Source organism: Lissotriton helveticus, chromosome 4_1 (assembly GCF_964261635.1).
Source record: "Lissotriton helveticus chromosome 4_1, aLisHel1.1, whole genome shotgun sequence".
Taxonomy (NCBI): domain Eukaryota; kingdom Metazoa; phylum Chordata; class Amphibia; order Caudata; family Salamandridae; genus Lissotriton; species Lissotriton helveticus.
This window is the reverse complement of record NC_136063.1, coordinates 494,728,295-494,755,707: the sequence shown is the minus strand read 5'-3', so window position 1 is coordinate 494,755,707 and position 27,413 is coordinate 494,728,295. Positions and strand designations below refer to the sequence as shown.

The following is a 27,413-nucleotide window of genomic DNA, read 5'->3' as shown; positions in this document are numbered from 1 at the left end:
ACCGACGATGAGTGTCAGAAAGCCTCCGACCTGAGGTCGGGGGCTTTCCAAGACTTATCGTAATCAGCCCCTTAGTCTGGCACAACATTTGGAAAGTAGGATCTAAACAGAGCTGCATTGCCAGTTTAAATATTTTACTTAAATACTTCTTGACCAGAGTTAATTGGCTGCCAAACTAAACTGCATCCTTAATTTCTATCTTCATTCAAGTTTAGCTTAAGATCTAAATGAACGTCCTTCATATTTTGTATCTTTCTAACCCACAGATCGCCAAATTCCGCAGCCTCCATCACTCCAAATGTGAGGACAAGAATGACTGCCTCATGCTCTCCAATTTCCGCCCAACTCAGCCTCTGTTGAATCGGGAAGTGAGAGCAACCATCACTTAAAACGTACAGAACTTTGCCCACCTTAAACCTTTTTATGAACTTGAAACGCAGTTTATGGTAAAGAAATCAATCAAGTTGATTTGTATAGCTGACTACATCAATAACTGCGACATCTATCGAAGGAACTGTGTTTTTAACGTTTGCCACTGTTTTTATTTATCAACAAAAAGCAATAAATTATAAAGTCAAATCTTTATTTTTTTAACTCTTTTTGCCTGTAAAATTTAAGGGCGTATCATTCAACAAATACTGACAAATCCAATTGGTTTGACTTTCGTATAGAATGTGTGCGTGTGTGTGTGCGCACGCATGCGTGCACATGCACTCAGTGATGCAAATTCGGCACACACACTGACCTAGGTCATGATACAACTGTGTATGCAGAGAGAGTAACATACCGACCGACATTTATTCTGTAGTATTCACACACTGGAGCTGGAGATTGAATAGATTAAGATATGTCTTCTTTATTACGATATTTTCATACAGCATAAAAGGGTGCATGCAGCAGCAAGCAGAGTAAAGGCATAATGACACAAAATGTTCTACAATCTAACTGAAATATACATTCTACATGACATAGTAACATTCTATTAACTACATTCCATACCTAAAAATCTAGTTACTACACATCCTCCTTTCAAGGAAAAATAAAATATGATTAAACAAAACAAAATAAATAAGAGATGAGATGTTGTTCATGATGAACAGCAACCACAACCAGGAGAAACAATTTAGTCACACACACAATCCTGTAAACCTTTAGGTGTCACAATATGTCCACCACACCTGATGGATCTTTCTTTATTTTCTAAATCACTAAAGGATGTGGAGGATTGACACACTGGTGCGGATACATCTTGACCTTCAGAATCATAAACCTCAACTGGACAGGGTTCAGAGGCACGATCACTTGTAGTAACAGTCGTCAGAGTGGAAACAGGATAAATCCACCAATAATCACCATTCCCTCTTTCATTGATAGATTTAGAAAGAATAGAAGAATGTTGTTGCGCCAAAGAAATAAGGTTAATTTGAAGAACACTGCCATCTAACATGAGAGTATTCCGCATTACCTTGGTGACTGTTTTGGGTTCAGAAAATTGTGGACACACATTACCTACTCTCTTTCCACACTCAATTCTAACAAGTTGACCAATCTTCAAAGACACTTCCTTAGTGCCATATTTAGCATCAAAATATGCTTTGTGAGTTGGAAATACATTCTCTAACCTGCGTGCTGTCGCAAACATACTTCCTACTTCTGCCCATCCAACTAGGATTTACCTTACAAAACAGAAATCTTCCTCTCATAATACCAAAAGGACTCCCACCACACGTTTCATGGATAGTGATCCTGCACGACCAAATTAATGTGTCCAATTCATCATTCCAATTCTTATTATTTTTACTAGCTAATTGTAACACACCTTTGACAACTCTGTTGACTTTCTCCACAACCAAATTACCTCTTGGGTGATACAAAGCTGAAAATGTATGCTCAATGCCAGTGGCCTCCAGGAATGTCTTCATGCCATCTGATTTAAACTGAACACCATTATCTGTAAGAATGGATCCAGGTAAACCCTCTCTGATGAAACTGATGGAGCAAGGATCTGCACGTAAAGCGTCTTGCTTGGACTCAGCCCCCCCGAAATAAACTGTAATACACTAATACACATGTTTCGTCTTACTAACAATGCACCACACAACATTTCTAGTATCTAGGGGAAGCTTTTCAAAGTGCTTTTTACTAACTGTAACTCGATTAACTCAAAATGGCCACCGCAACGCGGGAACTTTTCTGGGCATGCGTCCGTCATACTCACGTGACATGACAAACTTACTGCTTTGGCGAGAAAACTTTGCTTCTGCGCACTAGAAATAAAGATGGCCTTCTATATGTTCTCATGGCTAATGCTTGCATTGCAGCTTTTACTAAATTGTTCGTTCTGCCTAATATTTAATGCTGTAGTTATAATAAAGTAATGAGAATAGAGTATACATAAGTGGTATATAGTGCATTCATTTATTCTTTGTTCTAAAACTTCTCTTCTACTTTGCTATTAGCTTGTATTTGGGCCTGATGTAATCTTGCTGCACTCCATTTTGAAAGACTGGAGTCTGCGCACAAGAGCCCAAGAATCCTAGAGTCATGGCATTGAACCTGTGTCAGTGACTGTCTTGCCTGACGATGCCACTGGGAAACTCACCCTTTGACCTCTCGAGAGGAAGCCAAATTGAACATTTTACATACAATGTATTTGTTATTGAAATATCCATTATTGGGTGGAATAAAAGTGCATGGGAAAATAGAATATTGGGCGGTAACATTGATCTTAATATTGAAGAGCATGACCTCATAACTGGTATGGTGTGATGACCTCTCCTCATCTTTTGATCAATCAAATTGAGGGAATACACACATTTGCAACATTGGGGGTGGTACACTGCCCTGGAAAATGGTATATCTAAGGTAGGCTTAGCTATTTAGATTGTCTGACTTGTCCGAATAGCTGACCTGTCACTGACCCAACGCACTCAATAATCTATCAAGAGCAGAGGTGCTGGCGGAGCACTATGTCAGAAGATTTGATAACCCAATCGGGGTTCTGGGAAGGAGTTCGATAACCCAATCGGGGTTCTTGAGGAAGAAAATTCGCTAACCCAATCGGGGTCTGACTGTTAGCTACAGAGAGGGGTGTGACGCTGGCGTTGCACTTTAGCTGTGGGTGCCGGTCCTGACCTGCGGCGGTCCTGTCCTGATCCAATTTGGACCGTACTTATCGTGATTCTAGCCTGCACCTGTTCTATCCTGTTGGCACCTCCACTATCAGGTGTCCTGTCATTTATCCCAGCCCGTGGCCAGGGTTTGTCTTCACACCATTCTAGGTAAATATAAAAGTTGTAAGGGTATGTCATTATGCTGTTTCCCTTTTCTTTCCCTTCCTATGTTTCAATGCTTAAAGAAAGTTTCATAATATTCCCGCATCATATTGCTTTGTTTTTACTCTTCTTAATTGAACAAACTTTGACTAATTTAGTGTGGACTCAGACCTTTAAGAAAATATTTAGATAAAGCTTTTAAATCTTTCCCAAGTCTGTGGTTATTTATGAGTGCAAATGTTATTTACTACCTATTTTATTGCTAACTCCCTTGATCCCTTAGGACGCTAGGTACCGGTGACAAGGAATGGTAAGTCAAAGGTATAGGTCCTAAAAGTAAATACTACTGGTTTAAAGCTTAGGTTTACCTTTTCAAAGTGTGTATGAGTTTATGGGCCCAGGTGAGTATGGTAAAATCCTGAGCAGGTGAACCCGCGCTCTATCAGTATTCTTTTGGTAGCAGTTAGATGGTTAGGATTTAGTTAAGATAGGCATTTAGGTATTGATAAATTGATTATATTTGATTTTATGTATTAACCAAAACTTGTTTGTATTGTTCTATGTTTGTTTTGGAATCCCCGGGGGCAGAATAGCGGGTGGTAAATGGAAGCCACTTTGCAATGAGGTCACTTGCCTAAGGAAGTAAGTGCATGGTTAGGTAAAACTGGAAGCACTGATTAGGGAATTTCTGTATAAATGTGTGAATAAATGATAGCAAAAGAGTTCGCAGGTGAAACTTTGGCCTTATATCACCCAGAAAGGGTAAGCCTGAGGGAGTAACAGGTTCTCTGATGCTTGGGTGAAGAGTAGGCAGAAGGGATCTACTCGCAGTGATTGAAGAGTAGGCGGAAGGGTTCTACTCGTAGTGAGATAAATGATTCTTTTTTAAGTCACTTAGGCACAGTGGCGAATGTTTTTACGTTGTTAATTAATGAATATTGCATTTACAAGTGAAAAGAAATAAAGTTCTCGTATTCCCTTGCAAAAGAGGGAGTCAGTTGCAGAGTTTTGTACAATTTGAGAACATGCATGAATGAATTAGATCCTAGACCTTGATTGACTCAGTACGAAGTATTAGAAGAATGGGAGACTGAGGATTTGAGTGAGATAGACCCAGAAGCGACAGAAATTGGAGTACATTTTATCCCAGATTTCCAAAAGAGACAAGAGATAAACAAATGAAGAAATGGAGACAGTCTATGTTAGTAAAAGGATTATGGGCCAGATGTAGGTAATTCCGATTTACCTACTCCTAAATACCGAATCATACCGAATCGGTATTTAAGAGTAGGTATATTGGAAGTAGGCAGATGTAGGTAATTTTTCTTTTGCAAATACCGATTCTGTAAGATTCGGTATTTACCGATTCGGTAAATACCGAATCTGTATTTCCCATTGAATCCTATGGGCTTCAAGGCCCATAGGATTCAATGGGAAATACAGATTCGCTATTTACCGATTCGGTAAATACCGAATCCTGGCAGGGGGAACGGGGTGACACTTTGACACCCTGTAGCACCCCAATTGCAGGCTTGTGTGCCATGTGGCACACACAGACATGCCCTAAGGGCATGTCTGTGTGTCACATGGCATAGGTGTACATGCACAGATGTGCATGTACACTGGAATTCGGTATTTTACCACCCAATAGGATTGGGTGGTAAATACTGACTCCTAAAGGGCCTGTGGCACTCTTTGAGGTGCCAGCTACATCTGGATTTACCGAATCGGTACTTATACCAATTCGGTATTTTACCGATTCGGTAAATTTACCGATTCGGAAAATTTACTGATTCCGTAAAATTCGGGCCCCCTACATCTCAAAAATCAATTACCGGTCGTAACGGCCGAAATCGGCCGTTACCGAACGGTTATTGGCGACCTACATCTGGCCCTAAATCCTGTATGGATTTTAGAGGAAGCGCCAGGAAGCAAATGCACAGAGAAAAACGAAACATTTAATGACTTGTGGTGAGTAAGATGATGACTACTTGGAGGATTTGTTAATGAAAAGTCCGCCACCTTACAATGAAGAAGCAAATAGAGTTAATCCTAGCGCTGCGTTCTTAAAACCACCTTTGGTTCCGCAAGTAGTGCATGAAACTTCATTAGAAAAAGTGCTGCAGGAAAGGCAACGAGAAGCCATAAATAAACAGAGAAGTGAATTAATTCAGAAAATTTCACAGCTGAATAGGAGTCCTGAAGCCTTGACCATTCCAGGAAACCATAGGTCCAGTTGTTCCATAATATGGAGAGAAACAGTTCTGTCCTAAACCTCCTGTTCTGACTACACCTAAAGTGCAATCTAGAAAAGAACCCTTGATAATTGATGATCAAGCAAGTGAATGCGAGTCAGTGATTTCTCTGATGGATTTACCTATAAGGTAATCGGTGGGTGATTCGATCAGGAAAACCACTCCTAGAAGCTCTAAAGAGGTACGGATGGAAACATCCTTGGGTACAAGAAGTGCCACTGTAGTATCCCCTGAAGAAATAGAGAGAAGGTCCAGAGAAATAGAAAAACCAAAATCACAGCCAAAAGTATTAGATATTTTTAAATTAAGAGTTGAATTAGAAGAACTGATGGCTGGAAATGTGGGATTGGAAAGGTTAAACACCCTCAATGAGGATGAATTGTTGTTTATATGTCAAAGTATCACTCACAATACGAAAACATTTCATGAAAAGTTAATGAGTTTGGCTTCTGAAATGGGAATTGATATTGGAAAGTCTAAAGTTTTGCAGAAACCTTACCGAGCAGAATTTTCTGACAAAGATTTAGAAAACATGAATGTGTCAAGACGTAAAGTGCAAATGAAACAGCTATTATCCTTATTGCAAAAGTGGGGTGATTTAGATAAATGGAAAGCTAGATTGGCAAAGAAAAAGGAGGAGGCCCAAGCGAAAAATACTGCAAATGAATATTCATTAAAAGAACCCGAAAAAGTGGAAAGGTTGTGCCCGATGAGAGAAGTGCCCGGAGGAGGTTATGTGCATTTCCCATGGTCCCGACAAGATATTTTGTCATTTACGAACGATTTCCTGAAACTCAGAGAGAAACCTGTAGAGTGGTACAGGCAGGTTGAAAGATTTGTAAAAGTCTCAAAAGTGCTTCTAAAAGATTTAGATGGGTTATTTGACATTGTTGTTCCTGTGGATCTATGGACGGAATGTAAGATAGCGGTTGATTGGCCTAATGAGGAGTACCCTAGAGACACGAAAACAGGATGAGGTAATGAAAAAATATAATCAAGTAATACAGTACTTGAAAGGAAAGGTATCCCCAAAGGAAATGGACTGGACAAGAATAGACAGAACTACCCAAAATAAAGATGAATCAGTACATGCATATTATGAACGCCTTTTACAGATATTCAAGCAGTACAGTGGGTTGGAAAATATAGACACGAAAGACATGACGCATTTTATTTATCGATTTGTGTCAGGGTTAAATCTAGACATTTCACAAATGATTAAGGATCATAAAATCTGCTGGCAGGCCAAGCCGATAGATGAGATCCTTAAGTATGCAAAATATTCTGGGGATGAAATTGACAATAAATGAAAGAATTTAGAAGAAAAGGTAATGTGAGCACAAGTAAAATTAGTAGAGCAACAGGAACGCCAGTTCAACCAATTGAAAAATAATCAGAGTCAAGGAGATGGAAATGGGAGTAAACCAAGAGGTAGAATGAACAGAGAGGAGGCCAAGAAAAAATTTCCTTGTCATGGATGCGGAAAAATGGGGCATTGGAGGAACGAGTGTAAAGCTGTATTGAGTAACAATGTACAAAACGATAATTTGAATCCACAGACGCAGAATGGGGTGTCAAGGAAGCCATAGCAACAGGTAATACGGAACCAGTTACCATTTGCACCTATGCCAGATTCTGGAAGCCAAGCAAATTACAAGGTGGATACCACAAATTGGAGGGAAGTGAAAGGAGAGACACAGTGACATCACAATTTCTTTTGAGTGATGCATTTTTCGAGGAAGATAGTTACTGACGGTGCCTGAGAGGGGAGGACGAGGGGTGCGTGCTTGGCGCATCCTTGCCGGTAGATCAGTCAGGTCCATACATTGAGGGAAAAGTTAAGGGAAATTATGTTACCTTTTTGTTGGATACTGGCGCTACCCATTCTACTGTGAGAACAGCAGACGTACCAAACCTACCCCTCTCGGGAGAAGCGATCCAAGTAGTGGGCGTTTCTAATAAAAAAATTAGTTCCCCTGTTACAGTACCTATGGAAATCAGAATAGGTAATTTTAAAGACATGCACAAGTTTGTAGTGTGCGACTCCAGTCCAGTAAACCTATTAGGTAGGGACTTGCTACGCAAAATGAATTGCACAATTTTCTGTACCCTGAGTGGTGTTGAAATTCAAATCCCAGATGAAGATGGAGTTTATAAATTAATGTTGGCCAAACAAGAAACTGAAAATAAAAAATATGTTAGTGGAAGACCTCCCAAAATAATTGCAGCATACAGTGAATCCTGAAGTATGGGATTCACTGGAAAAGATGTAGGATTAATGGCAAATGTTGACCCGGTAAAAGTGACAGTGAAAGAAGGTGCAGTTTACCCAAATATTCGACAATACAAAATGAGCCCAGAAATAAAAGCAGGTGTTGCAGTAGAAATAAAACGATTGGTTGAGCAAGGCATTTTATAGGAAATAATGAGCAGTCCATGTAATTCACCCATAATTGCCATAAAGAAACCGAGCGGGAAATATAGGGTCGTACAAGACCTCTGCAAAGTTAACAAAATTGTTGTCCAATGTTGTCCAGTTGTGCCAAAACCTGCAGTGATTCTGTATCAGATACCGTGGGGAGCCAGATGGTTCTCGGTAATAGATTTGTGCCATACATTTTTCTCCATACCATTACATCCAGATAGCAAATATCTTTTCTCGTTCAAATTCGACAACCATGTCTACGCTTGGAACCGTGTCCCTCAGGGGTACACAGAAAGTCCATCGATTTTTAATCAGATTCTGAAAAAATGCCTTGAATCTCTGGCCTTGCCCGGACTTTCTGTCCTGGTGCAATATATAGCCGACCTTTTGGTGGCGTCTAAGACTCAAAATTACTGTGTTGTTAATACCATTGCATTGCTGAATCATTTGGCAGAAGTTGCAATTCTGCACCACATCGGTAAAGTATCTGGGGCACCAGCTAGAAAGGAGTGTCAGAGGGGTTACCTCTGAAAGAATCAAAATAATCAGAAACATGAATCTACCTCAGACACAGAAAGAAATCATAATCAGCCTGATTCATGAAAAACGGGATTTGCGAGTCTCAAATAGCGATAAAATGCGAACCGCTATTGAGAACTCGCAAATCAGAATTCATGAAGATTACCGGTAAAAAATAGCGATTCGCACGCGGGCGCAAATTCCGTTAGCGATTAACCATAATCGCAGAATAATCGCTATTTCCGGCTACCCGCGTCGGGATTGCGAATCGCAATCTCGCGAGATCGGGAAAACAGGAAGTCGCATTTCGAGCACAGTGATGACATCACAACCAGGAAGCAGGCAGTTCCCACCCCCATTCACCACAGTGAGGCAGACCTGGAGGGAGCAAGTGGGAAAGCTGCTGCAATTCTGCTGATTTCTAAGCTGAAACTACTCTGCTGCCATGTCAGAGGAACCTGTTCCTGGCCCCAGCAACAACACAGGGCGGAAGAGGAAGCTCAAATTTTCTGAGCAGGAGCTCGAAAATCTGATTGAAGGGGTGGTGGCCAACCACGAAAAACTCTTTGGCAAAGACTCCAGGAAGGTCCCGGAGCAAGAAAAAAGGAGGATCTGGCTGGGAATAGCCTCCACTGTCAACTCCGTGGGTGTGGCCGATAGGTCACTTGAGGAGCTGAAGAAAAGATGGTATGACCTCCGAGGTCGTGCCAAGGAGAGGGTGGCGGAGCGCCTTGGAGAGTCATCGGGCACTGGAGGTGGCGGACCTACAGTCCCTCCTAACACACCCTTGGAGGACCAGGTGGAGAACACCCTTGAGAGGGAGGCGTGCGTTGGCGTCACACGTCTGGACTCCTCCCGCCCCACCCAAGACACCCAAGGTAAGTGGCATGCGACTGCGACCCTGTCCCCTATGACCGTCCCTGACCAAATAGGCTCACATAATGTCCCTTAGTCATGCCATTGTTGCACATCAGGAAATGCCCTGAAGCATTGTGGGAGATGTAGTGTGGCCACAATGTAGTAGTACCACAATGCAGCCAGACAGGTTCCAAAGTACGCAAATCCACAGCCATTCAGGGAATGTCACCCAGCATGCATGTAACAACAGCACGTCTGACAGTCACATGCAACTAATGAGTGTCCACTTACCCTCACAGGTGGCGCAGAAAGCAGCGACAGTGAAAGGCTGCAAATAGATGAGGAGGCCCAGGAGGAGGATTTTCCACCACAAACCCAGGCACCAGCCCCTGCCGCTGCAACAACACCAGCAGCCAGGCCCCCCACCATTGTGCCCCCTGCATCTGGCGGACCACCGACAGCCAAAGCCAGGCCCGCCACTATTGTGCCCCCTGCATCTGGCGGACCACCGACAGCCAAAGCCAGGCCCGCCACTATTGTGCCCCCTGCATCTGGCGGACCACCGACACCCACAGCCAGGCCCGCCACTATTGTGCCCCCTGCATCAGGCGGACCACCGACACCCACAGCCAGGCCCGCCACTATTGTGCCTCCAGTCCCTGCCGCACCAGCAACGCCTGCTGTGACACCACCAGCAGCTGGTGCTACAACATCTGGGCCTGCAACAGCGCCAACACAGCGGCCACCCACAGTGACAGGCCAGCAGAGCAGGCGTGGGAGGTCTCGCCATCACACCACTGCTGCAATCAGCAGGAGGGGCAATGGACAGAGTCATGCTTGTATGAGCATCGAAAGACGCATGTTGAGAATACATCAGCGCCAGGCACGGCAGCAAGGTGCCATTCAGCTCCAGCTCAACAAGATTGGGCGCAATGTGGCCGGAGTGGGAGACCGCATGGACCGCATGACGGCGGCCATGGCAGGTATGGGGGACCGCATGGACAACATGACTGCAGCCATGGCAGGTGTGGGGGAGGGAATGGCCCGCATGACTGCAGCCATGGAGGCCAACACCGCTGCGATGACTAAGCAGCGCAGTGCAGCACGCCGGCGCCACCACCAGCTCATGAGCCGGCTGGCCTCCTACAGCAGGTCCAATTATGTGGCAGCGAATGCCACTTCACAGTTGTCGCGGCGGTCACTAGCACAGCAGCACCAACTCGTACAGTGCTGTGAGGACATGACCAGGGTCCTGGAGCACCTCACCACGGCGGTTACGGCACTACACCCTCCTGCTCTACCTGCCACTGTTGGGGGTGATGATGGCAGTGAGGGGGCATCCAGCATCAGCAGCCACTCTGCCACACTAGTCCCGCCACTCAGGCGCAGCACCAGGGCAACGCCAGGTACAGGTGCCCCCGGAAGAGGAAGAGCCTCAGAGGCGCTTGGGCGTAACGCGCGGGAGGCGCAATTGACTCATTCAGACAATTACAGGCACAGGCTGACTATAAGCCTGCCCTGTCCTTCGACACTGCAGTATGAAGTAATACTGTTAGTAGAAAATAGTTGTACTGGTGACATTTTTTGTGAATGAAACAAATATATTTATTTTGCAGCACACATTAGCGTTGTGTCATCATTACATTTTGCATGCAATTGTGATTTGTGGGGTGAGGGAAGAGGGTGGCCTAGAAATTGTTCTCTGTGATGTGGTTGCGACGTCTGTGGCCTTCAGCTGGGTTCTCCCCGCGTGCATGGTGCGCATGTGCAGGTGGCCGGTCGTCCCCTTCTCATTCACTGCCAGAGATGTCAACAGGTATCCGGCGCTTGGTTGCAATGTTATGAAGTATTGCACAGACAGCCACAATGCGGCAGCACACTGCAGGACTGTAATACATGGCCCCACCTGTCTTGTGCAGTATGCGGAACCTGCTCTTGAGCAGGCCAAATGTCCTTTCTATACAGTTCCTTGTCCGAATGTGCGCAACATTGTAGCGCCGTTGCTGAGGTGTGGCAGGGTTGAGGTAAGGGGTCAGGAGGTATTCCCGTAGGGCGTAGCCACTGTCACCTGAATGAGAGGAGCAGATGTTGATTGCCTGTGCTGCGCAGTTACTTCATAGCAATGTGACATTGTCGACAAAGTGTACTTACCAAGTAGGTGTCCTTCCCCAAACTCTCCCCTGAGCAGTCGTGTGTGGAGGCCGCTGTGCCGGAAGATAAAGGAGTCTTGGGTACTCCCTGGGTACTGGGAGACAATGTCAGTGATGTAGGTCTTAGCACTGCAGACCATCTGTATGTTGAGGGAGTGGTAGGACTTTCTATTGCGGAACATATACTCCGTGGCAGCTGGTGGGCAGATGGCGACGTGGGTACAGTCTATGCATCCGAGTACATGGGGAAAATGGGCTACATTGTAGAATTGTAGCTCTGTCAAGTCCAATTCCTGTTGGCTCGTGGGAAATGTGATGTGACGGTGTAGCTGGGTGAGCATGGCGTCAACGAAAGTGTGGAGGCAGCGTGACATGGTGGGCTGGGATATCCCCCCAGCAGCCGCTACTATGCCCTGGAAACTCCCGGAGGCCAGGAGGTGCAGGCTACACAATACCTGCACATGTGTAGGCACCGCATTGGTTCGCCTTGTTGGGTGCTGCATCAGGGGGTCAAGGTCATGTATCAGCTGGATTATCATTTCCCCATTCAGCCTGTATTTAGCAAATATCTGCTCTCTGGTTTGGCCCAGCAAGGTGACCCGCTGGCGGAAAATCCTTTCCTGCATCATGCGTCTGCTCCGTGCTGCTCGCTGTAGCCTTCGCCGCCTCACCACCATGTACATTCCTGGCATTGTGGAACGCCTAATGCTGCTGCTGAATGTCCTTATGTGTGATTGTTTACAACAGGGGGTGGTGATGGACAGAGTCTCTGAATTAAGCAGAGTACTCTCACCCAGTCAAGAGATCAGGGCTAGATCCAACACCGTTTTTTAGCTCATTGCACCATCCCAGTTTCAGAACCTGGCTGTATGCAAATTAGTCTGTCCCTGGCCCAGTGCATCATGGGAACAGGGCAGACCAGACTACAAAAGCCAATTCTTACACTGGGAAGGAAACAAGCTTCCGGGGACCGGTTTCTGGCATTTCAGCCGTCTTCGGCCCGGCTTGCTTGAATCCTGATGGTGCAATGAGCAAGGGACTCACATCTGAGTATACCCTTCCACGCTTAGGGTGGACAAACTTATTTACAAAAGGGGGTGGTGATGGACAGAGTCTCTGAATTAAGCAGAGTACTCTCACCCAGTCAAGAGATCAGGGCTAGATCCAACACCATTTTTTAGCTCATTGCACCATCCCAGTTTCAGAACCTGGCTGTATGCAAATTAGTCTGTCCCTGGCCCAGTGCATCATGGGAACATGATGCATCATGCGTCTCCTCCGTGCTGCTCGCTGTAGCCTTCGCCGCCTCACCACCATGTACATTCCTGGCATTGTGGAACGCCTAATGCTGCTGCTGAATGTCCTTATGTGTGATTGGTCAGGCCTGAACCTGTTGGTGATTGGCCAACGGTTTTTCAAATGTAATTAATTCATGGCTTTTATGGTTACCACCTGCTTTGAGTTGTCCTTAATTTGCGCCGCGCAAACAGCGATTTTGGGTTTTTTCGCTATTAGAGATTTTTCATGAATGCCGATTGAGAATATATTGCGTTTTCGCTATTTATTTCGCAGATTCCGTGGTTGGTCGCTTTTTCCGATTCGCTAATGCTCGACTACCGGGAATCTGCGAATTTTATAGCGAATTTGCTATTATGTGTTAGCGTATTCGCTATTATGTGTTAGCGAATTCGCTATTTTGTTGTTGAATGCCAATTACGTAAATTGCGCCCGCAATTGCATTTTCGCAGCGATTGCGGGCGCAATTTTGCTTCATGAATCAGGCTGAATGTTTTTTGGGGTTGTAGGTTACTGCAGGCAGTGGATAGTGGGATTTGCAGTCCTAGCTAAACCTCTGATACAGATGGCAACGAAAAGAGCAAAAGACCCAGTAGAGTGGGATGACGAAAGCACTACAGCCTTCTTGAAGCTGCGAGACTGCCTCTGTTCAGCTCCAGCCTTAGGGATGCCTGATTATTCTGTGATGCACGCAACAATTGTGCATTGTCTGTTCTGACCCAAACTCATGTTTTAATGAGACATCCTGTGGCATGTTTTTCATCCACACTTGATACAGAGGCATCTGCATTGCCACGATGTCTGAAAGCAGTAGCTGCAACCTGCATGAGTCTTGAACAAAGTGAATCCATCATTATGGGACACCCTGTAACTATGTATGTTCCACACTCAGTGGTGATTCTGTTAACCAGAACACATACTCAGTATTTGACTCCTAGTCGGCTTACTAAGTATGAGCGAATTCTTCTATATGCAGGGAATGTGACCATTGCCAGGTGCACTGTCTTAAATCCAGCCACACTGTTACCTGATTCACACTTAGCAGAACTGAAAGGGGAAGTCAAGCATGATTGCATCGACCTCATAGAATACAGTACAAAGCCCCGACCAGACACAAGAGAAGAGCCATTATTGACATTTGAATATGAGGTGTTCGTGGATAGCTCATGCATGAGACGCGAGGAAGGAGGATTAAGTGCTGCTTATGTTGTGTGTACTCTGTGGGGTCCAGTGGAAGCATCCTATTTACCTGGAGTCAAATCTGCACAAGTAGCTGAATTAGTTGCATTGACAAGAGACTGCAAATTTGGAAAAAATTTAAAAGTAACCATATAGACTGACAGTCAGTATGGTTACGGGGTTCTGACTTCTTCGGGTACTCCCATTAAGAATGGACATTATGTAAAAGACTTACTAGAAGCAATCCAATTACCAAAAGAAGTGGCTCTGGTCAAGTGTGCTGCTCACCAATCTGGAAATGACAAAGGGACAGCACATAACCGATATTCTGACCAACTAGCCCAGTGTTGTGCCAAATATAAGATGGCAATAAATAAGAAAATCGATGCACATAGAAACAGCTGCCAACTTATGTTGCTTGAAAGAGTGAAAACTTGGGAAGAAATTAGAGATTTTCAAAATGAGGCAGAACTTAAGGAAAGGGATGAGTGGGAGAAAATAGGATGTCGGAGAAGGGCTGAGGATGGTATTATTGTTTACCTTGATGGGAGACCTGTGTTACCAGATTGTATGCTTGCTCCTATGGCTAGGATGTATCATGGAAGTACACACGTAGGTAGAGACGCGATGATAAGACAGTTCAGAAAGAGTGGGTTCAATACGAGATTCAGGAATGTAGCAGAGAGTCTTTGCCAGAGGTGTATAACATGCCATCGAATTAATCTTAGTAAGAGAACTGTAGTGTTGCCAGGAAAGATTGGAAAGGCAGAAGGTCCCTTCATACGACTCCAGATTGATTTCATCCAATTACCCCTTTGCCGAGGACTGAAGTACGTCCTAGTCATTGTCTGCCTGTTTTCAAAATGGGTGGAAGCCTACCCTACCCGCAGGAATGATAGCATCACTGTTTCTAAACTACTACTGAGGGAACTCATACCACGTTTCGGTTTTCCAGTAACGATTGAATCAGACCGAGGGTCTCATTTTAATAATGAAATAATTTGTCTGATCTGTGAAGCATTCCAAATTGAGCAAAAGCTGCACTGTGCATACCGCGCAGAGGCTTCTGGAGTGTTAGAACAACTGAATGGCACATTTAAGTCACGATTGGGAAAGATGTATAAATCTACCCGATTGGATTGGCCTGATGCTTTACCTCTTGTCCTGATGGGACTCAGAAGCATTCCAGACAGAAACACAGGCTTGAGTCCCCATGAAATACTCATTGGAAGAGCAATGAGGCAAGCAGGGGTACCAGGACACAAGCTGATAAATATTTCTGATGATTTAGTACTCAAGTACTGAAAAGAACTGACTGACCAAATGCGTTCTATTTCTCACCAGGTAGGGGAAGACGCTGTCGCCAGACAATCAACTCCAGCACATTACCTGAATCCAGGTGATTGGGTAGTGATAAAAGAACATACTTGAGAATCTTGCCTAGCACCAAGGCGGGGAGAGCCACATCAAGTGATATTGGTTACTACCACAGCTGTAAAGAGCAAGGGAATTCCAAACTGGATCCACGTGAGTCACACCAAAAGGGTGACTGAACCTGATGACGTAGGAGCTGAAGGTTGTGCAGCTGAGGGGTCTCAAGAAGTTGATCTTGAAGTAGTTGATGAGGAACAACCGAGCACCAGTCAGGATGAATGGATTCCAGTAGTCGACATATCTGCAGAATATGTGAGAACCAGAAGTCAAACCTATCTAGATAGACCGAGTGATAGTGAGGATGAGTTAGGAATAGAAGAAGGTACTCAGATTACAGATACCCATGTCAATAGTAATTCTGAGGAGGACCAGATAAGGAAAGATCGATATACTCAGACATTTGAAACTCATGCCAGAACTCCAGAGTCTGAGGAGGGAAAGACAGGTATTAGGGCGAAAGCTCAGGCAGAAGACAATCAAGAAATCCAAAGACCCGAGCAGGACCAGATAGGTGTAGAAAAGTGTGTTCAGGAAGAAGAAGGCGAACAAAATCAAAGTCGAAGTCAAGTACAGCAAACTCCTGAACAAGGCCAGATTAGTATCCATGCAGAAGAAACAAAAATAAGACATGGACCAAGTCAGATAGAGAGGAATTCAGAAGTTGACAGAGAACAAGTAGTGCCACAACTGAACGAAAATAAAAGAGTATTTGAAGAAAGTCACGGCACAGTGCCAGCGAAAAGAAGCACCAGATGAGGGAGACTTACATTATAGAAGAGAAAGAAAGAAATATCATTTGGCTTTTTATTAATAGAAAGCCAGAATACTAGGCCATAAATGTTGGTAGCATATATGTTCATCACATGTAGGTCTTGTTCACCGTTATTTAGTCTTAAGAGACGCCATCTGCCATTAGAGTCATGTGTTGATGTAATAACTGTTAAGCCAGATATCCTGGGAAAAAGGGTGAGTGCACCGTTCTTTTTACCATGAGTTTTGGAGCTCGTGACATCGGATACTCAGCCTTTCCTCATCAGTAAAGCCTCTTTAAAATCTTAGTTTCTTATAGGATTACTATATCACTGGCTAAATGTTTGTAATATTCCAGGATTTTGGATCTGTTTACTGGGTGAATTAGTCCCTTAGCATTGAGGGAGATTAAATTCAGAGATTACATTGAAATGTGTATTGAATTATTGATGGGCACACAAACGTATGGGGCCAGACAATGAAGGCCACTTGGGAGGTCATATAAAAAATGGTGCAGCGCTCTTTCAGTAAGCTAATCCCACTTGGACTGGGGGCAGGTAGGAAGTGGGCGGGTCAAAAAAATGGGGCAATAAAACAAAACCGTTTTTGCCCAGATACCTGCAGAGGCTTCTACCCACCAGCGGAGGTCTATAAGAGACAAAATGCATGAAAGAGGCAACAAAAATCAGCAATGAGTGCCGGCCAGATACTATCACCGTGAGCAGAAAGATAACTAGGCTTGTAGACAGGGGAAAGTGACACTGAATGGGTATCAGTCTTATTGGGCGGATCTATCGGGTCTTATAATTACAAGTAGAGAAACTCTAAGTAGAAACCTACATCCTCTGTTCTTGTAACATATATTTAACGCATTACCTGAAAAAAGTACAGAGCAACATTAAGGGCAGTAAACCCTCCATAATAGCAACAATGATAACTTATGACCAACATATGTTGTGAAATATTAAGCAAAACATCTTCCCTACAAATTGTCAAAGCAAGGTTCGCCGACAAGTATGGCAGATCGAATGTTTGGTGGGTACTTTCGTAGTGTGTTTCCAAGTCAGACACCTACATAGGGTTGTAAGATCAACAAGGAATAGTTTACAGGATCAGTCAGCTCCTAATACCTGGCAAAAAGTCTCCTGTGAGTGACTAGTGTTAGTTGGAAAGGTTTAGAGGGAGGAGGGCTAGGGGACACAATAGTGACCCTGACAACATAAAGATATCATAAGGATATTAAGAATGTAGTGGATCAAAGACGCAACTTCATGGAAGGGAATACACAATAGGCAAAATTTGCAAAGCTGCATAAGTGATAATGGATAATGGAGAAGCTGTGACCATATTTGAAAATATTATTGAGCAGCAGTTAGTCAAGGCTTTATGTCTTCATGGATAAAGCACTAGGATACTGTTCTTGTGGTGAGGAGAGGGTAAAAATGAACCACACAGCCACCAGTTAGCTTCAAATAATGCTAATGCGGGGAAGGTATCACAGTCGTGAACATACAAAGTTTGAGCAGTTCAAGAACATGGGTACAACTGTATGCATGATATGTTGTTAAAGGATACCAAAACATTAGTAAAAATGTTCTTTGCATTCAGCAACACAGGTAGATCAGCTTCATTATAATGGCAGGTGTACTAAGTGATGACAGTGCCACCACCAGAGCCCTAGATTAGAGTCAGGCAGAGGGCATGTTCAAAGAAGGAACACAAGGGCATTCTGAATCCATTTGTGACTCTGAATCTATTTATGACTTAGTCAAGGCTTTTAGTCTACATGGATACAGCATCGGGATACTATTCTGGAGGCCAGGAAAGGGTAACAGCTAACCAAGCAGTTAACAGCTTCAAATAATACCAATGAGGGGACGATATCTCAATAATTAACATACAAGAGTTGAACAGTTCACGGACATGGTGACACCTGAATGTACAATATTTCGATTGTGGTGCGAACCAAGTAGGCAGATAGCCCCCTCAAAATGTAACTGATGATAAAGGATGCAAAACATTAGTAAGCATGTTCTTTACATCCAGCAGCTCAGGTATATCGGCTACATCCTAATGTCAGGCACACTAAATAGTGTCAGTGCCACCACCAGAGTCGTAAAGTAAAGTCAGGCAGAGGGCATGTTCAAAGAAGGACCAGTAGGGTATTCTGAATCCATTTGTGACTCCAGTTAATTATCCAGGTAAGATGCTAGCTCCGCCACGTCTGAAAATAATCGTATCTGACCATTAAATTGGATGTATGACGTTACAACGCATACTTTTACAACGCCTACCTTTACATTGCAAGTTTTACAACGCATACCATTACAACGCATACTGCTTTTGGGCGCTGGATAGTGAATAGTTTAATTTACTATTCCAACTCCAGTCCCAGTGGATAGTAGGGAAGGTGTTGGATAGTACAATAAACCTATTCCCTATCCTAGAGCGCCCCCCAGCGCTATGCGTTGTAATGGTTTGCGTTGTAAAAGTTGCGTTGTAATGGTAGTTCATTTTAAAAGTTTCGTTGTAAAGGCTGTATACCCATTAAATTTGATTCAAAACTTGGATGGCCCAGAGAATAGAAAAACGGATCTGCATGTCTGTGAGCCTATGTCTAAGCTCTAGGAAGCCTTTGCGACATAAGACTGTGTCTCTTGCATAGTCCTGAGAGATCGAGATGTTATGCTCTTGCCATTTATTTGTTCTAATCTTCCTCATTTGGGCCAGGATTTGTTCTGTGTGATGGTGACATACTGGTTTAAAAATAAGAGGTCTTGGAGATTGCATGTTTCTTTGTCTATGTGTTGGCATCCTAAAGGCTCTTTTGATCTTGAAGTCTTAAGTAAATGAGATGTGGAGGACATCTGGAATCCATGACATTAGGAAGTTGGCCCCAGAATGTGCTCCATTTTTTATCTCCTCTAGTATTCCAAATATGCAGTGGTTGCTCCTCCTGTTACGATCTTCCTGATCTGTAAGATCCCTCTTCAGTGCAGATTAGGAGCAAGAGATTGTATTTGTTTTGCCTGGCATTTGTGAATTCTTCCATGGTACTTATTCTTGTCTCTGCATTTGATAGTCTGATTGTCAGATCCTTGAAGTCTTTGTGAATCCCAGCTACCTCTACTTGAAGCAGATCTGTATTAGTCTTAATACTCTGTGCAATGTCATGTGCCAAGTTCAATTTGAGTAGAATGGCTTCTAAGGTGGAAAAGGAATCTGGGCTCCCTTTTATCAGTGATTCTGGAATTGGAGGAGAGTGCTTGGCACATTTGAAGTTCGCTTTGGTTGTTTCTCTGTCTTTCATATTGCCCTCCTTATTGTCAGCCATCTTGCAACTGTGGGGTGCTTAACCCCCTCCTCAATTGATTGTAATGAGCAGCCTCAGTCCCTGAAAGATTAGGCTAGTGCTTCAGATCCCCAAGAGCAAGCGTTGTTGAAGTTGCACGCCTCTTGTTAGCCAGCACTTCATGTGGAGGATACTGTGGTTAGATTAGATGCAGGGTGGTCACAATTTACAACCAGGTATGAAGAGAGTGACCCTCTACAAAAATCACCTTAACAATGCTGTTATCTAATAATCAGCCACAAAGTTCTACAGCTGTGAAGAGCAGGGGTAAGTATGTATTGATAGTAGGCCTGGGCGGTGAAGGTCGTTCCACTAGCGGAATTTGGGTAATTTTGCGTTCCGCGGAGAACGCAGAAATGCCCAAAATTCCGCGATCTACAGATTCGTGGAATTTTTCGCTTGTTCGCGCTTCAAAAATGCATGTTTGCGAGATATTTCGCCCAAGCACGCAAATAGCGTTCGCGAACAGGAAAAAAGCTTTGCGAACGGGCGGAACAAGCAATTCTGCATGTTTTACCATTTTGCGGAGCTTTGCGGAGCTTTGCGGAGAGCGACTACACAAATTCTGCCCACCCCTATTTGATAGGACCTCTGGCCTAAACATTGGCAGGCAGTCTTAGCACGCTCTAACAGAAACAGACCAATATAGGATTGTTCACCACAGGCCAGGTCAGGCATTGCAGCACCATATCTCCTGTACCGACCTCAGCATTCTCCATAGAACTCCATAGAATACACCCTCTTTGAAAAGCGTCATTAATTTCTTTATTTTAGTTTTATTTTATTCACATGGGGATCATGGGAATCCTGGCAATCACCACTCTCCAACTTGGGCCTTCAGCACCTTCCTCAGATCCGACATACAGTTCTTCCAGGAAGAACAGGAAAAAGCACCTTCCAGCCCTCAGCACTTTCCACAGCTATGACCCTCTCAGAGAGGCACCGGCATTTTCCTCATTCTGGTCACCGGGAGTAAAAAGCACAGGGGCATATTATCAAGGGGGTTTATCTCCGCTTTTTTGGCTTTAAAAGCCAAGAAAGCGGAGATAAAATTATCTCCCCATTACCTAGCTGTCGCTAACACCAGTTAGCGACAGCTAGTAGGAGATAGCGACCATCTTGGGCCCCACTTTGCATGTCAGTGATATTTATCACTAATGACATGCAAAGTGGGCGTGCCAAGATGTTAGCGACTGGAAACAGTCGCTAACATCGCTATCTCCTATTATCAACTTTTGGAGATATTTGCGCTAAGCGCGAATATCTCCAAAAGCTAACACCTGCCCCTGAGCAATTCTTAGCCATGTTATCCAATGGGAGGTGGATAACATGGCTAAGAGCATTAGCTCAATAATGCATGAATATCGCTGACTTTTCAGCGATATTCATGCATTGCGGCCATTTTTTATCGCATTTGCGATAAACCTTGGTAATACCAAGGTTTATCTGCGGTAAAAATCGCCGCAGCTTAGCGGTAAAATTTTCTCTCTAACCAAGCAATAGCGATAATTATCGCTATTGCTTGGTAATATGCCCCACAATTCCTAGCCCACTAGTGATGCACTGTCCTGATTTAAGCTATCCTCATCACTCCACCCGCGGCCAACAAGTACTTGGGCAGGACCGTATGCAGGTCGGGTTCAGGCCGGGGAGTGACTTGCATTGCAGCGGTAGCCCAATTATCAAGATATGGCGGGCCATCCCGCCAGTTTTACCACGACGATCAGTGCACTGACCCAAGTAACAGCAGACAGCTGTAGGCAGGGTGGTTCATTCTGGGTAATATCAGCCACGCTGTAGTGGGGAATGAAGCACTGTCCAGCCCGTACTAGTCAATGGGTGCAGACTAATTTACGATGTGTAGAGAGTCTGAGAGGCCGTCGGGCGCCGTTTTAAGTGCTTATGGATCCCGTCTTGGCAGGAACCCTGCACCACAAGTCGTGAACCCGGCCATTTTAGGGAACCCCATGCATACCGTTTACCTCAGCAGAGGTTCTGCCACACACTCAAGGATTTCAGATATAGACATGGAGTTTAGTGCTGTGTAATCCAGCATGCTTACTCACTTAAGACAGGCGGGTAGACCTGGAATACACTGCACGCAGCAGCAACACATACAGACAAGCACTTGGGATTTGAGATGTGGGCGTTGCCTGGTTTATGTTACAATAATGGGAAAGACACAGGTACTCATGTACCGTACTGTACAACGTTATGTATTATGATTACATACTAAATACCAATAACAAATACGTTTAAATAAAAAGATCTGCCTAAGAAATGCTTGTCATTTGGTAAAGGTTTGTGAGTGGGATTAGTGGCAGGAGCCATTTTATACCAACTTTAGGCTTTATAAATATCAAGTATTGCCATTTGATCTGAGTAATTCACCTTCAACATTTCAGTTTTTTATTAACAACATTCTCAGGAATTTCATTGACATTTTTGTCATTGTTTATATTGACAAAATCTCTCATGTTTTCGAAGGAAAGACAAGAACACATTCAGTAAGTATGCAGAGTATTGCAAAAATGATAATAATCTTGTTTATATGCACAAGCTGAAAAGTGTGAGCTTTACGTGGAATTGTTTAGGATTTGTGATTCAACCAGAAAGGTTGAACATGGTTAACAAGACAACTCAGGCAAATATTGAATTGAATTGGTACTTGTAAAGCACACTGCTGCCCCAGCAACGGGGCGTCCTGGCGCTGTACTCATACTGCTGTGTAACCCTTCCTGGCTTTTCCCTGTGAAATGTCCACTCCTGGGCACCCCCAAGGTGAAGCCAGGCATCCCAGCGCTGTTGGGGCCGTTGTGGAGATTAAGCAAGCTATTGCCCAGAGTTGCAGAGTGGGACCCATGATTAGAATAGGCACCGAGGCGAGAATGATCAGGTCCGGGGAAATTGAGCCCAAGACCCGCCGAGGCGGGAATTGAATCCTGGTCAAATGCCAGACCTCTGCATCAGGGTCTGCCGCTCTAACCATTGAGCCACACTTCTACCCGCCATTGAGCCACACTTCTCCACTTGGATGGCCTATTCCAAAGTCAGTCAAAGATATTCAACGTTTTTTAGGCTGTGCACATTTTCACAGATGTTTTATAAAGTTTTTTTCTTCAGTCATATGTATCACCAATTACTAGTATATTAAACAAAGGGGTTTCATAATTGGAACCAGGAGATGGAAGAAGCATTGCAGGAATTAAAAACTAGGTTTCCATAAGGGATGATACTTAGCTATCTATCCTAACACTAGTCTGCCCTTCTGTGTTGAGACTGATACAACAGATGTAGCCTTAGAGTCATAATTGTCACAGTGGCATCCAGTTACAGGTCAATTACATCTGGTCGTCTATTTTTGTAAAATATTGGATGATGACAAAAAGAATTACATTGTTTCTGAGAGTTATCATTCCAGCATTTTTGGAATGGAGGCATTATTTGTTTGCAACACACGTTTCAGTCACAGTTTATACAAATCACCATCATTTGTTTTTAAAATCAGCCAAAGCATAATTTAAAAAAAAAAATTTCATTGGTATTTGCATATTACATTTTACAAAGAAAAAACACAAACACAGATGACATATAGCAGGTTGCGCCGTCTGTAGTGTGGGGCGGGTATACATTTCTTTAAACAGTTTTTTGTTTGACCGCCCCTCATGATCAAGTACACATTTAACATAAAAAAACATAGGTTGTTGTGGTTGGGTGCGTTTCTAGTTGGAACAAAAAACATTTACCTGACTGATGGCATTTTGGTCACAGGGCGTCAGGCCTTTGTGGCTGTGTTGGGATTTTCTGGTTCGTAAGACCTGTTATCGTTGTCTATGGGGGCTTGTAGGTGTCTAGGAATTTGTCCAGCTTCGACCACATCCCTCTGTTTGGGTGCCTCCATGGTGTGTATCTGAGTGCAGTGTTGTCTGCACCCCTGGGAAAAGTCACCCAGTTTACCCATTCCTTGAATGTGGCTTTGGAGGTGTCTTTCCATTTAATTAAGAGTATTTTGACTGCTGTGGTGAGAAGGAAGTCTAGCGGGTATCTGTCTTCTTTTGAGTCTAATTCCTGTGTGATGTGTGCTGTGGCAGTAGTGGCGAATGTATATTTTAAGCTGCATTCTAAGGTTTTAGTTGTGAAATCTAGCACTTTGCTCCAGGATTTTTTTTTACCTTGGTGCAGTGGAAGATCAGGTGCGCTAGGTCGCCCCTTTCTAGACCGCAGTTCCAGCATGAGTCGTTGTCTCTTATGCCCATTGAGGCGAGACGAGCTGCTGTCCAGTGCGCTTGGTGAAGTAGCCAGAATTTAGTTTGAGCCAGCACTGGGGATATCAGATATCATGTTTTTAAGAAGATTCCCGTAGGGATTCTAGCTCTCTATCTGTGAGTTTTGAGCCTATTTGGGATTCCCAGTAGTTGGACTGTTTGGCGTTAAGCTTGGTAGAAACCAGGCGGAGGAGTTTATATAGGTGTGAAGTTTAGTGCCCAGCATCGTTAATGGTTTCCATGTATTGAAAGATTGATGGCTTGTGTTTGGCTAGTTTAGACTTTGTCAGTGCTGTTTTAATTGCTAAGAAATTGTATGCTCTATGTCAGGGAGGTCATGTCTTGTTTTCAGGCTATTGAAGGTGTGTGGTTTACCCTCTGATTCTAGTTGAGCTGGGAACAAAATACCTGCTTTTCTCCATGCCTCCATGTTGAGTGGCTTCCCCTTGTATTTGATCTTGGGGTTTGCCCAGAGTGCTTCCCTTTTTTTTTTTATTGAACCAGGACAGTACATAGGATACACAGCAGGTTATAATGGAAACACAACAAATTATCATATTATCGTGGTATCCAGTACAAACAAAAAAGATAAAGAGAAACAAATCACAGGTTACCAATGTCCAATAACTACTTCCCTATAAACTAAATGCTGTCTCTTATGATCGGATTAATTCCAGCCTTCCAGTGAGATACCGGACTCCAAATTGAATCTCCCAACTTCCTGGCATTCAGTCCTCTAGTAGCATAAATTGAAGTCTCGTATCTATATACCGCTAAAAAGCGGGCTAACCACATCTGGAAGCTGGGAGGATCCGAATCTTTCCAACGTGCGGACACAATAATTCTTAGTACCGCTGTGCCAATAAATACAAGTCTTTTTTCCCCTCTTGATAACTTTAGAGAACTATCATAGCCCATTAAAAATAAACAATCGGATTTGGGGAGTCTGTGACCAAATAGTACCTCCCAATAGTCTGCCATCATACTTTTAATTGCATCAAGCTTGCAACAACTACTAAACATATGAATACTGTCAGCAGGACCAATTGCACATCTAGGACACAAATCATTTTCTCTTTTTCCCCAAGCATGTAACTTAGCCGGGGTATAATACAGACTGAACATGGTTTTGTAAAACTGGGCTTTGAGGTTGCTAGACATAAGAAGACGGTTTGACAGCTCAATACCTTTATACACATCAACATTTGGATTAACGAGCTTCGCTGCCCACGTTACCTCAATTTTCTCAAGATCATCCTGAATTTTGGTCATTAAAATATCATACAGTCTGCCAATTCTGATCTTAAATCTTCCCATTAAATCAAGCAATGCAATGCTAAGCATGTCGACTGATGGTTCGTTAGCTTTAAGTTTAGCAAACAGTTGAACAAATTTCAGATACTCACCATTAAGTAGATTATATTTCATTTTCAAATCCAGAAAGGTAGTTTCAAAACCTTTGACCAAAAAATCATTGACTGTTTTTATACCGAGCAACTCCCATTTTTTTGCTATAGCATCAAAATCTAAACCAAATGTGAGAGTCAAATGCCACAAGGGTGTATACCTATTAATTTTACTAATATGCATATGTTTATTAATCTTATTCCAAACCTTAAGGGCACTGGTTATGGTTGCAAATTTACAATTATTTCTGTAATAAGAAGAATCTGTATATCGCAAAAACAAGCCTTCCGCGTTACTCCCGAGCAGAAGCTCATATATCGATGGTATTGACTTGATTCCCCTGTTGTCAACTCCGCATTTTCGATTAATCAAAATAGCAAAGGTTTGTAAAAATGCAGCCCAATGATACAAAGTAGAGTTGGGAATAGCAAGCCCTCCTCTCTCCAGTGGTAAAGACAACAATTTGTGTGACCTCCTAATTTTGTCATGCTGCCAAATAAATTTTGACATAAAAGAGTTTAACAATTTTAGAATCTTATCATCAATGGCTAGGGGAATAGCACGGAATAGGTATAAAAACCTAGGGAGCACATTCATTTTTAAAAAATTGGCTCTACCAATGATTGAGAGGTACAGACTATTTACACGGTCTAGGTCTGATTTAATTCTGTCCAGGAGAGGATCATAATTTAGTTTTATAATACATTTGATATCTGGACTAATCACGACTCCCAAGTATGTAGCTTTACTAGCTACCCTAGCATCGGAGCAGTCAACATTATCAGTACATACTATTACTGTTTTCCCTTTATTAAGACAGTAACCCGAATAGTTACCATACTCAGAGGTCACACTCTCAATTGTATTCATGGCCTCCGAGGGATCGGGTGTGACAACCGCTATGTCGTCTGCATATGCTAGTACTTTCGTATTATATTGACCACAGACTACTGGCTTAATTAGGTGACTCTCGAGAAGTTTTCAAATTAAAGGGTTAATATATAGTGCAAATAAAAGGGGGGAACAAGGGCAACCCTGCCTGCTGCCCCTAGAAATATTTATGTAGCCAGTATCATACCCTAATACCTGAATCTTTGCTTTGGGAGATAAATACATGGATTTAATGGATTTCAAAAATTTGGGGCCGAAATTAAAACGTGACATGACCGCCCATAGAAATGACCAAGAGACGCGGTCAAAAGCTTTTTCCGCATCCAAGAGGATCATTGACATCTGACCCCCCATAACAGACATGGCATCGAATAAAGTGATAACCCTGCTGACATGGTCAGTTGTCCCTTTCCCAGGGACGAAGCCATGTTGCCATGGGGAGACCAGATGTTCAATGACCCCACTCAGTCTGGCAGCCATCACTTTAGCATATAATTTAGAGTCCGAATTGATTAGCGAGATTGGACGATAAGAAGTAACGAATTCCGGGGGTTTACCTTTCTTTGGGAATACAACTATATTGGCTTCGTTCCAGGATTGAGGGGGGATCCCATTATATTGAATGCCTAAAAATAGGTCGTGGAGAAGAGGCCCAAGCTGGTGGCTCAATATTTTGTATAAATCGATTGGAATTTTATCGGGACCTGCGGCCTTGCCAGGAGAAAGTGCTGACAAGGCAGCCAGTACCTCCTCCATTGTAATTTCTTTTTCCAGATCGTTGCGAGAGAGATCCTCAAGACGCATTTCCTCGTCTGGGGAATTAAGTAAATTGTTTAAATAAACCGAGGAGTCTCTTTCAGTGTAGGCTACGTCCTCAGTATATAATTTCTGATAATATTGTTGAAATCGCGTAACTATATCAGACGTTTGGGTGTATATCTGACCATTATCATGAATAGAGGTGATATTTTTAGTGACATTCTTCTGCCGCGTACGTAGTGCTAACTGTCTGCCAACCTTTTCTCCACTCTCGTATACATCCTTTCTATATGTTCTGTAAGTATGGGCAGCTCTCTGGCTAAGACTATGATTAAGATCTGATTTTAGTACTGCAACCTGATACATCTCGTGTTTCGTGTCACAACCCCGTGAAATTTGTGTAATATGTTTTTCTTCTGCTTTCACTAGGGCTTGTATCTTTAGATTATATTCATTGACTTGCTGTTTCCTAGCCCTATTTTGAAAGCTAATGGTTTCACCTCTAAGAGATGCTTTGAAACTGTCCCAGACTATATTCCTCGATGCACTAAAACGGTTGACCTCGAAAAATTGATTAGACCACTGTCTAATATAAGTA

General features: G+C 43.4%; 1 protein-coding gene across 5 annotated transcripts in view; it reads left to right on the top strand.

Moving 5' to 3' along the window:
- LOC144828696 (carbonic anhydrase 13-like) overlaps positions 1–2,629 on the top strand; it is a 796,251-nt gene extending 793,622 nt beyond the window's left edge. For 3 of the 5 annotated variants that reach the window (XM_078687079.1, XM_078687081.1, XM_078687080.1), the window contains exon 10: positions 267–641. In XM_078687079.1, coding sequence (XP_078543205.1) covers positions 267–389 — 123 coding nt within the window. In that variant the 3' untranslated portion in view covers positions 390–641. Of the gene's footprint in view, positions 1–266; positions 653–2,459 lie in introns of those variants that run through there. The other 2 variants (XM_078687082.1, XM_078687083.1) reach the window with 2 other exon arrangements.
- The last annotated feature ends 24,784 nt before the right edge of the window (positions 2,630–27,413 follow it).